Genomic DNA, 12,484 nt, shown 5'->3' with positions numbered 1-12,484 from the left:
AGCGGGGTTGAAGTTCCACTGTAGTTCCTTTCACAGAAATGCTAAATCTTACTGAGCTTAATTAAATGTTCAAACTCTGGGTTGGTAATGTGTCCTCTCTTCACACTTGTAGCTACCTGATCATCTGGGACTTGGGGGGCATCTCCAGGTTGGTGATCACTTGCATGAACATTTTTCCTTAGCAATACAACCACCTTCTGTTAAGAAAAGCATCTTGCCTTGGCTCAGAATATTTCCCATCACCCACCAACACCATACCCAAATAATACATTATAGCAAGAAAACAGAATGTGGGCTGTGGACAAATAGATGTGCGCTATGTATAGAAAGCATGTGGGTCACTATTACAGGAGATCCTGAGTGTCAGCTCCATTTTGATCTAAACTGTTCAGGAAATCTATTTTCCAAGATGCACCACTTGTACAAACTAAGGTAGATGCAATCAAGTTTTCCAGTCATATCCTGAACCTTCTGGGGGCATTTCTGTTTCTAGCGTGTAAAACTGACCTGTCTTCATTGCTGCAGTTGCTGCTATAGATCCATCCCTCCAACTCCCCATGTTTTTCCAAAGGCAGTGGATGTCTGCTTCTATCCTGCTGAAACAAAGATAAGAGACCCTCTTAGAGTGATAGCTGTTCGGAGAGCCTTGAGTATCAACAGATGGTTACAGCTCCCAATTTGGGAGGAACTTTCTTGGGTAACGCAGGAACCTGGAGTAGTAGCATTAACTAAGGCCCAAAGATGGAGTGCTTATAATGTTACTGACAACAACAAACAAAGCCTGTGTGCAATGGTGGGGGTGGCAATGCCTTTATAAAACTGTTTCCGCTTCTGTTTTTAAAATGTTGGGTTTTGCTGGGTTGAGGAACTTTCTCTAAGCCTCTCAGCTTCTTACTGAGACAGGTTCCAATCTTCCTTACTTTCAACACTGCCTGCAAGAGAATGGTTTGGAAACACTCCCTGGTAAGGATATAAATTGCACAGCTTCTACTTTGGAGAATTCAGAGATTTTTGAAAAACCGAGAGGGCAAGTGTACTCTAAGTTTTTATTTAAAAACATACAGTTAAAGTATAGGAATATTGAGTCCCTTGGGATTTTAACCATGTGATTATGTCAACCTTCCCTAAGAACAGTTCTATGGGAAGTAAGGAGAAAAGACCTGAGAGAGGAGAAAATTTACTGGTTAACTTCAGAGGCATTTCTTCAGCTGGTAGAATCTTCCCAGTTGGGTTCTGAGCTCATGCTCTTTGTAACAACACACTGAGCACTAAGCAATGTAAGAAATGGGCCTGGATTAAGGCATGCAGAAATGAGAAGGATACCTCTGCAGCTCTGTCAATACTTCCACAAATTGTCTGCAAAACACCCTTTTTGTGCCTAATTTTGTTATGGCAGCACCTCAAAAGGTGGAAGGTTGTGAAATTCACGCAGCATTTATGTAAACATTCCATGACTCTTACTAGTCTACGGTTGGAACCACTATGTAGTCCTACCCAAAGACAAGGTCTGGGTCAAATTTCCACAGGTGAGATTTTGAAACCTGGCATAATTTTCTCTTCTCCTTTTTTGAAAAAAAGACTTTTATGTGACTTTTTCTTTTCTTTCTTTTTTTTTCTTGAGACAGAGTCTTGCTGTGTCACCCAGGCTGGAGTGCAGTAGCACTATCTTGGCTCACTGTAACTTCCACCTCCCGAGTTCAGGCAATTCTCATGCCTCAGCCTCCTGAGTAGCTGGGATTACAGGTGCGTGCTACCACACTGGGCTAATTTTTGTATTTTTAGTAGGGACAGGGTTTCACCGTGTTGGCCAGGCTGGTCTCGAACACCTGGCCTCAAAAGATCCACCTGCCTCGACCTCCCAAAGTGCTGGGATTACAGGCGTGAGCCACTGTGCCCAGCATTTTTTCATTCTTTAAGCTAGCATAGATTTCACTGGGTGTAGAAATTGGTGTTGAAAGAAAGTTAAATGAATCACCCAATCTTTCTCTAGTTTTGAAAGTGTATTTTTTTATCACTGTTGCACAAGTGTATTGTTTGTGCTTATTTTTTTCCTTCTTTAAAATAACAGGTTGAATAAGCAACCTAACAAATAGCCAAGTATCTTTACATCCAGAGTAAAGTATCTTAGTACAGGGAACTTTATTTTCATAGCAAACTCTTGTACTTCCTCCACAGGAAAACATTTACTGTAGCTGAATCTCTGAGGCCTAAAGTGTATTATTCATAAACTGAAAACATTTGGAGACATTTCATTGAAGAATATAACAAAAACATTAAATATTATGATTATAAATATTAAAATAAATATTTGTTGGGCATCAACTACATATCAGGTACTACGAGGGATGTAATGTGGTCCCCACAGCACAGAATCTCACAGTCCAGAGGAAAGATGAGAGAAGTTCCACATCAAAGACAGTACGAGGCAATGTGGTGAGTCCCTTTATTCCTGCCCTCAACCATCCTATTGCAAAAGGAAATCGAGTCTTTATCTAGTCAAATCTGTTTCAGTTTGAGCATGGTTTGTTCCATTTGGAGCTACAGATAGGTCTTCTGCTGGCTCTTGTGACCTTCACACAGCTCACATAAAGAGTGTCACAAAGCCGGGCGCGGTGACTTATGCCTGTAATCCCAGCACTTAGGGAGGCCGAGGCAGGTGGATCACTTGAGGTCAGGAATTGGAGACCAGCCTGACCAACATGCTGAAACCTCATCTCTACTAAAAATATGAAAAATTAGCCGGGCATTGTGGCGCGCACCTGTAATCCTAGTTACTGGGGAGGCTGAGGCAGGAGAATTGCTTCAACCCAGCAGGCGGAGGTTGCAGTGAGCTGAGATGGTGCCACAGCTCTCCAGCCTGGGTGACAGAGTGAGACTCCATCTTAAAAAAAAAAAAAAAAGTGTCACAAAAAGTGTGAGCTAGATGAATATTTGCCAGGATTTAGGGCAACATTTGATAGGCTAAACGTGGCAAGTGTGAATGCCTTACTAGACAAGATAAATAGCAACCAGAATCTCTTGAATCTCTGGAAGAGGAGCGAGAATTTTGCCAATTTGTTTGTTCTAAAGAGGAAAGGAAATGAAGAAAGGTGTTCCTCAACTTGGTCCAGCACTGTGTCTGTATGCCCCTGACATTATGGGAGAAGGAGATGGAATTCAACACTTTAAAAAGTGTGGGGGGGGTTGCTTGAAAAGAGTCTTCTAGGTTCAGCCGCCCCAAAAAGTCCCTCCTATGACCACTGTCAGGGAGCGTGGGAATCCATGCTGTCCAATGTTAGAATGACCCACTCAGAAATGCAAGGAGTTGAACAATCATTCAGCTGGCTGCATTTCACGTTTATTTACTTCACTTTTTGGGTGGAGAACATTTTCACTACACGCTGCTCAAGTGATCCCCTGAAAATACTGTTTGCATGAGATTGGATCACACATACCATGTATCATCAACATCTATTCTTCTAAGGAGTTCTGATCCTCTGAATCTGGAAATTGTTTTCTTTTCTTCACCCTATGCATACTCAGTGTTTTAGACACATATAAATCCTCACTTTTCCAAGTATTCGCTGTGTTTTATATTTCAGCTTTTGCCCACACTATCCCTCTACTGGAATGCCTTCCTCTCCCTATTCCCTTTCTAAATTATTAAAATCATATGCAGCCTTCAGAGCCCAGCTCAAACAGCACTAGAATCATGAAACCCTCCATAGTCTTCATGGAAAAAAATTTCTGTACTCAGCACTACCATATTAATTTTTTCTTATGTTTTTTAGTATCTTTCCCATTCTGCCTGAGATCATAGCTATTTGGTGTTTGTTTTTCCTATGAACTTTAAGCTTTTTGAGAGAGAGGATCAGACAATACTTAACAAAGGACTTCTAGACAGAAGAGCCTCAGGAGAGGTAAAATGACCAGATGTTTTGTTTACCATATATCCTTAATGCCTGTCATAGTGTCAGAAACATAGTATAGGTTCTCAATAAATATTTGTGTAATTATTAAGTGGATGACAGGCCTGGCACATAGTGCACTTTATAAATATTGAACTAAACAGCAAATTGATCTTCAATTTGTGTAACCTTAAACTACCAACCTTTCATCTTCTCAGTTGACTCAAAATTCCCAGTTAAAAAAATTTCTCCTTTTTAAATCAGTCTTCCTCCTCTCTTCAGCATTTTTCTAAGACATTTTTGGTCTTTTCTGCTGTGTTTCAGCAGTTACATTTAATTTTCCTTTTGTGTGTTCTAAGGACCTTAACACTATCCAAAAAGTAACACCATTCAAAAAGTTTAAGTGGCTTTTATTTAATTGGAGCACACCATATCTATCCTTTTGATTTGATTGGGTTTCATTTCTCTTTGAGAAGAAGTCATGCACATTGTCACTTGGTAGATTACGTTACCTAAGCAATTTTTACAATTTGGATGTGGAGGGAAGAATAAAAGATGTCATGAGAGAGACGAGGCTACGGAAGTGTAGTTGAGAGAAAGGGGTCTCCACCCGCCTATTTAGCTCTAAATTTTAATCAAACTGCTGCCAAATGCTGCCCGTCCTTTAAGTAGATAAAAGAATAGTCTGTCTACAGGCCGTTGGCCACAGTTGAGCATGACAATGTTTACACACTGCATTTTGGCATCATTTCATGAATAGATCCCACCCCCTATATCCCTAAAGTGAAGATGTCATATAGTTCAGCCAAAATTATCAAGCCACTGTAAAAGCTATATAATTGATATGATTAACTATTTAGATAGAGCACAGAAAAAAAAAATCAGGGTTACCTTGACAAAACCATGTTACCCCTCCCAAACTTTTGTAGAGATAGAATCTGGCCTGTTGATCTCAAAGTAGAAAGAAAGCATGCTATTTATACTGCCATGATCTTTGGCTTCATTAGATCCTTCCCCTGAAGGGACAAAAAATGGAATCCAGCCCCTTAAAAGAAAAATGATATCTAACTGGGAATCTAATGATATCTAAGACCCCCAGGTTGGTAAGCTCCTAACCACAATCCCTTTATTACCTCATGGGACCTTAATTTCCTTTCAAGTAAAACATTTCTGTCCTAGCTTTCTCACAAAAATATTTCCCATGTCTTTCTATTTGGGTTTCATAGCTAAGTAACTCCAGAATTGAGTGAAATATTCCGAAACATTAAATGTTTTGTCATTGACTCTTTTACTTATACTATTAATATTAATTACCCTTATTCTACCTCTGCTTTTTAATTTCTTTGTATAAAGAGAACTTGATAACTATCAAGTTAATTATGTCTTCTTTTCATAAAATTTTTGATTTAGAAAGATTTAGATAAAGTCATAGTATATCTTGAAGGAAACAGCCACCATTGCTGTCTTTGATAGCATGATGCCTCAAACTCTCCAGGGGCCTACTCTTTGGTATCTTGTAGCCCAGTGTCTATACATTTACATGGGTAAAAGAATGCCAATGTCTCTTTGAACAAAAATGAATGAAAAATGAACTGGAAAAGTGAAATATTAATTGAGAGAGTGACATTATCTTAGGATAGTAAGAATATTTTAGAATAGTAAGAGTACTTTAATGAAATATTTTTAAGTAAGAGCATTTTAGAATAATGAGAATAATGAGTGAGTAAGGAACAAGAACAGACTAGGGCTGGGAAAGAGGGGAATTAATAAGTTATTAAGGAAGAAAGAATGAGAAAGACAAAAGAAGGGCAATAGAGGACTGATACAGAGAATCAGAGAGGAACTGGATAAAAGAAATCAGATTCAGGCATATCCTCCAGTCTCTTCGTTCTGGTGACCATGCCCCTTCTTCAGACAGCCCTGAATTCCCTTCCTCTCTCTCTGCTCTCTCTTGGCCAGAGGAGTAATCGTTCAGCTCTTCTTGGTTTCTGGCTTCCCTCCTGCTCTTCCAGATGTCAAAAGAAGAATTTACAGTGAAAAATAAGGTGCATATTAGAAATATATTTAGTTTAATTGCTATTCATTTCTAGAAACTTTTTGTCTAACGTCATAGGTAATGCTTTAGTCATACAACTTCTCAGAACAAGGAAAAAACTTATCTCATTTTTAAAAATTACCAGAGTACTTTCTTTTCTTTTCTTTTCTTTTCTTTTTTTTTTTTTTTTTTTTTTTTTTTTTTGAGATGGAGTCTCACTCTATCAGGCTGGAGGCTGGAGTGCAGTGGCACGATCTCAGCTTACTGCAACCTCCGTCCTCCGAGTTCAAGCAATTCTCCTGCCTCAGCCTCCCGAGTAGCTGGGATTACAGGCGCCTGCCACTGCACCCGGCTAATTTTTGTATTTTTAGTAGAGACGGAGTTTCACCTTCTTGGCCAGGTTGGTCTTGAACTCCTGACTTCGTGATCCACCTGCCTCGGACTCCCAAAGTACTGGGATTACAGGCGTGAAACACCGCGCCCGGCCGTACTTTTCTTAAATAAAGACTAATGTCAGACAGTGTGGCTATAGGTAAAAGCTCTGTGGAGAAAGGAGCAAAATTATTGTCCTATCATAAGACAGAAAGGGACCTTGAGAGGATCTGGTTCATCTGTCTATCTTCAGGGAAGGATTCATGCTATTCTTAAATTCCTGGAGCGAAGGGGTGAACATTTCCCTCTGTAACCCACCCTTATAAAGCAACAAATTGTGTTTCATCTCAATAAAATCCTCTAGTTTAAATTACTGCGTTCAACTCTGACAAATACTATCCTCACATTTAGTTGTACACATCCACATACTCTTTTAAAGAAACATGTGTCTGCAGTTCAGAAGAGCCACCACTAGATGGAGACCTCATATCTACATTTTAAATCCCAGCCTTGGCAATTCTGTAGCTTGGGGGAGCATAGGCTCTACACAGTCCGATTTTTGTTGTTGTCGTGGGTGTTTTTTGTTTGTTTGTATTGAGACAGTGTCGCTCTGTCGCCCAGGCTGGAGTGCAGTGGCGCGATCTCGGCTCACTGCAACCTCCACCTCCTGGGTTCAAACGATTTTCCTGCCTCAGCCTCCCGAGTAGCTGGGACTACAGGCATGCACCACCACGCCCGGCTAATTTTTGTATTTTTAGTAAAGACAGGTTTTCTCCATGTTGCCCAGGCTGGTCTTGAACACCTGGGCTCTATTGATCCGACCGCCTCGGCCTCCCAAAGTGCTGGGATGGCCTTACACAGTCTGTTTTTATGCGCCTTGTGCTGATACAATTGCTAACAACACCCCTTTCCTTTCTCCTTTGAGAAAATTTGAAACAATGCTCTAAATTTACACAATTTAAGAAAAAAACCAAGAGCTTTGAGTTTATTTTAAGCAGTTTATGTGTTTTTTTACTAAACCTCTCAGGTTGTATCAATCACCCAAAACCTAATGAGACAGAAACCACTTTCTCAGTGAGGCTTGATTGTTTAAAGTTTTGATGTTCCTTAATTGTTCAGTTTAATTATTATGCCCACCAGTTTAATAGTTCTTCTCTAACTTGTGTTTTCCAAATATTTTGCTCCTATCTCCCATTATTTTAGCCACACTTCCTTCAGGTATGCCCATTCCAAGTATGTGGGAATAAATTTGTCTCAAGTTACTCAAAATTATTTTTAAAGTTAACTTTCCAAAACTTAAACATCAGGAACTGTGGTTAAGTTTGCCTAGCCTTCTTTATGTAATTCTAAAACTAGTCCAATCTGAATATGTGTGCATCTGGGTATAGCTTTATTTCCATCTGGCAATAACTAGGCATCTACAATAAACGCCTAATTTTTCATTTTATTTATGTGTATGAGTAATCAGCATAATATGACAATCAGATTTTATTCTATTATGAAGTGAATAAGAAATGTATTTCGAAATGTATTTCAAAATGTCTCTCACAAAGTGATCATTGGATTCCCAAGGTAGTTTGCAATCTCCCCAGCCTCTCTCCTTTCAGTGGGAATATCTGGGTGTTGAAGGCAGAGAACCCCTGGCAGCCTTGGTGACATGTGTCCTCAAGCTATTTTGGTTCTTCTTAGTCATTTGAAATTCCAAGGCCTCTGATGGCTGGATCATTGCTAAAAAGGCCAAATGTTTTTGTTTACTTCCTCTAAGCTAATTATATCCTCACCCTCACAGCTTAGCCAGCCTCCTGGTCTGAGCTTCTTCTTTGCTAATTCCATCAAAGCCCTACTTATATGGGTTTCAGGTGTTCCCCTGCCAACCATTTAATCTTTTTTTCTTCCAACCCGGAGCAAAGGTAGAGGGAAGACAAGGTGTTCTTTCCCAAAGTTTATGTGAAGCCATTTATATCCTCTGGTGTTTTCCTCCAAAAAAACAATTTCCTTCTAGCCACATGATCACCAGATACTAATACAGAATACTCTTTCTTAGCAAATTCAATTTAACCTTCTTTGGGGGTTAATATTTTATAAGTTCTTTCTGACCTCAAGCCTGCCAATTTTAGTGCACCATTTTGGGTTTGTTTACCACTTGTTCTTCCTCTCTTTTCAGAGAAGTTAAATATCTCCTTAACAAATTTAAATTGTACACAACAGTGCCACCCATTTTAAAGCAAATACGGCAGGTGTCCACCATTGTTTTGGATACAGCTTTTGAGTTTTTGATTTGCCTGATGTTCTATTTCATCTTTTTTATTCCTTCTATTTTCCATAACTTTAATGTTAGGTTTAGTTGTAAAATCCAGAACTATTTAAATACTAGAATGAAAATTAGATAGAATTTTACTGAAGAGTATAAGAGAAAACGTCTTGAAAGTTTCTATGTATGTATTCCAATTGTGCTTTTTGTTTCTTTTTTCCTTTCTTTTCTTTTGCACTACCTCAGATTTTTGGTATCCACTATTAGCGAAGTATTTTTTTTCTTTGTCTTCTATGGATAATCTTAATTTTTTATTCCTAGGAGCAACCTCTAGGTCAGTGCTTGCTATCCTGCCACTAGCATAGTTCCCCAGGAGCAGGCTATGATCATCTCCTCAAAGCACGGGGGCTTGTGGCTTATTCTTTTCACTTTTTTACCCATCTCCGTGCCATACCGTAGAACAAACATCATTTTTTTAGTTCTGTCATGATGTAAAGAGGTGAGAAGCTCTGCTTTTAGGTACAACAAATGGAAATATCATCTAGGCTGGGTTGGGGTGCAGGACCCCCAGCAGCTGTGGGAAGAGAAGAGAGCAGGAGAAGCTGTCACTTAAAATGCACTGAGATCCTTTTGAAACATCTCATGCACTCCTCCCCAACCCCGACTCCAAGGGTGCTGCTTGTCCAACTGTGTCACCTCCCTGACAAATAAGTGAATATCCATCATATTCAAGACTTCGCTTTTATTGATTATCATTAAGCTAGAATCTGTAAAAGAGAAAGTTGTTAGATAGTGAACAAGTCCCATTCTCTAAAAGTGATTTTTTTCTCCAGGATATCATCATCCAAACTATTCTTGCCCTGTAATATTTGTCTATACTGTCTTGATTGTTTTAAACCAGCCATCTTTGATAGCCAGTTTTGGGATATAAATCTTCAGCCATACTTGTAGAATCATTCAACTAAGCAACAGGTATCTTGCACTTGATAGGTTCTCACAGTCTCATTATGATCAAGACAGATATTCTAGCAGGACATCACTGCTATATTCTTTATAAAACCATGAATGTTGCTAGCAAACAGTTCAGGCATTTCTTTGTGGCCATTTCCCAGAGAAATTCAAACTTGGGAATTAATATCTCTGTGTGTGTGTGTGTGTGTGTGTGTGTGTGTGTGTGTCTATATATCTTATCAGGCACTTTTTTTTTTTTGCATTTCCACGTTTCCCAAAAAATGATAGTTACTATCCCTGTCACCTAGGGCCCTAGGTCATCATAAACTACTCAAAGTGAAGGGACTATATTTTCTTCTTTTGCTTGGTCTTGCCGTAAATATGCCCCGCAGGTTCACCTATACCCCAAAATATATACTTATATTTTGAGTATTCATCCAGACCTGTAGGTTTGAATCGAGAGATGTTTAAGTAATTCTCTTGTAAGTCTGCCTCTGGACCATTCTAAGGTTTGTCCTCTAGCCCATCTATATGTTTATCCTTTTTAAAAAAATTATTTAACTGTTAAAACAATTTGCCTTTTTCTCACTGTGCATTCAATTTAATCAACAAATGTTAATGAACAAAGGGTTATGTTCAAAATTCTATTATAAGAACAATGGAAGATATAAATAAGCCATGGTCCTACCCCTCAAGAAACACAGTCTAGTGGGGAGACACACAAAAAGTCTAATAAATGCTATCGTGTAGGTACAAAATATGAGGAAAGAACACTGTATTGTCACTTTCTCTCACAGTTTAATAAAATGGCAAATGCTTTCTTTCTGCTTTATTGCTTTTTTAATGCCTTTTTTTTTTTTCTGAGACAGGGTCTTGCTCTGTCACCCAGGTTGGAGTACAGTGGCATGATCATGGCCCACTGCAGCCTTGACCACCTGGGCTCAAGTGATCCTCCCACCTCAGCCTCCTGAGTAGCTGGGACTATAGGCATGCACCACCACTCCTGGCTAATTTTTTATTTTTTGCAGAGACAGAGTCTTGCTATGTTGCCCAGGCTGGTCTTGAACTCCTGAGCTCAAGTGATCCTCCCACCTCAGCCTCCCAAAGTGCTGGGATGATAGGCATGAGCCACCATCCTCGGCTCTATTGCTTTTGTAATATGACCTAAGGAACGTTTTTCTGTTATCTCAGGAAGGAAAGTTCTTGTCCCTTGTATATATATATCTTGTCAAAAAGGACAAGGCTCAGGTGACAGTGGGGACGTAAATAACTGCAGTATCATCCTGAATAAATCATATCACGGAGAGATAGTCACAGGTTAGCTAAGCTCCAGCTTTTCACTTTTCTTGACTGTCTTTCCAAGGAGTAACCCTTTTGGGTCAAAGTCAGAGGGGGCTTGCTGGAATCAAGGGCAGCTCCTCCTTTCTGGAGGAAGGAACTTCATCTTAAGGCTTGATAACAAAGGCTTACTGTTCCACTTAAAGGGATCAATCTGAGGGAAGAAAAGTTAACCTTTAGTGCCCCTTGAAAGCTTTAAAATAATTCTTTTGTGTTTTAAACACCTAAGAAAAATGTACATACATCTGGTGGACTTGCATATCTTTAACACTTATCATGTACCTACATACAAGGAAAACATTATACTCTTTACTGTTAGCAAACACTCCACCACTGGGGGTTGCTTTGTGTTTAAGTACCTAATAGGACCCACCAGAGTTCAGTAAGAAATGCAACTTGAACAGCCCCTGAGATAAAATTTTCTAGGAAGTATAAAAACTAAAGAATTCCTGGAACTATGCAGACATAGATCAAGTCTCATGCATGTCATTTAGACAGACAGCTGAAATGCTGACATGGCCTATCCAGCCAGAGCCTTCAATTAAGAGTTCTCCAATGTTGACAATTTCAGCTGCCCTAGCAGCCTCTCTAAGCACTAAGAAGTATAGCCATCTAAATCCTTACAACTTATTCTAAGGGAAGAATCTCTTTAGAGATTACATTACACCAGCAAGAGAATATTAATAGTCCATATGGCTTTATTTCCAACAAAATCCCAGAGTTTTTGCTTGCTCTTTGAGGTTAAAATCAAAGATTTTTCACTCAGGATTAGCCTAGATGTAGAACAGCGACTGTATAATAAAGTTGAGTTCAAAAAGTGTATGAGTTCAGTTATGGTCTGGAAAATTAGCTGCCATTTTGTGATGAAGTGTTTGGTTTTTCCTTGTAGAAACTTAGTGTCATTGCGCATCAACTTAGAAAATGTGAATTGATTAAAAATATGTGATGGATTGTGCAGCATGCTTACATTTGAAAATGGAGATTGTGCCTTTAAATACTTAATCAAAGGACTCCTGACCGTCAAGTACCAGTTTGGGCATATTACTGGAGATCCAGGTTGAAAGGTATTGAAAAAAAAGCTCTGTGTCTTTGTATATTCAGTTGTCAACATGGAGAAGCCACCTTTTAAAAAAGATCAGTTCTGTAAAGCATAATGCCTACTACACAGACATCATTATTCTACTTAAAAGTCTTTTTTAAAAATTCCAAATACTTGTGGTAGTAGAAAGCAATAAATATTCTAAAATGAGGGATATTGGTCCTTTTGTGACTGAGCTATATGATAAACTAAGGAAAACTACAGAAGTTATGTCTATTAACTCTTTAAGGTACATGATATAGCAAATAATCATTTATACAACCTCATAGAAAGTTGAGAGGATTAATCAAATTGTTTCAAAATTTTTAAGGAGCCAAATTTAAATTCTCAATACCCTATGAGATTTTTTTAACTATTTTAGATTCTTACCTGAAGAATGCATAGATGTAGTAAAACCATTAAATACAGTAGTATCTGGTGGCCTCTCTGTGTGGAGGAGCTCGTTTGTCCAAGGTATGATCTACCAGTGAGAAGATCAGTGCCAGGTCACAGAAAAAGCTAATCATTGTTAGTTTAATCCTGACCAGCTAGTCTTCCTCCAGGCATCAGCT

At 39.0% G+C, this 12,484-nt stretch overlaps 1 protein-coding gene across 1 annotated transcript in view; it reads left to right on the top strand.

Moving 5' to 3' along the window:
* Positions 1 to 12,076, top strand: part of LRRC7 (leucine rich repeat containing 7) — a 571,260-nt gene extending 559,184 nt beyond the window's left edge. Inside the window, exons 29-31 of the mRNA XM_063800431.1 lie at positions 2,334 to 2,433; positions 3,834 to 3,899; positions 11,724 to 12,076. Of these exons, the coding sequence (XP_063656501.1) occupies positions 2,334 to 2,433; positions 3,834 to 3,899; positions 11,724 to 11,780 (223 nt within the window). The 3' untranslated portion in view covers positions 11,781 to 12,076. The remainder of the gene's footprint in view (positions 1 to 2,333; positions 2,434 to 3,833; positions 3,900 to 11,723) is intronic.
* The last annotated feature ends 408 nt before the right edge of the window (positions 12,077 to 12,484 follow it).

Source organism: Pan troglodytes, chromosome 1 (assembly GCF_028858775.2).
Source record: "Pan troglodytes isolate AG18354 chromosome 1, NHGRI_mPanTro3-v2.0_pri, whole genome shotgun sequence".
In the NCBI taxonomy this organism is placed as follows: Eukaryota; Metazoa; Chordata; class Mammalia; order Primates; family Hominidae; genus Pan; species Pan troglodytes.
Note: the sequence above shows the minus strand (reverse complement) of the source record. Positions and strands in the feature narration are given on the sequence as shown.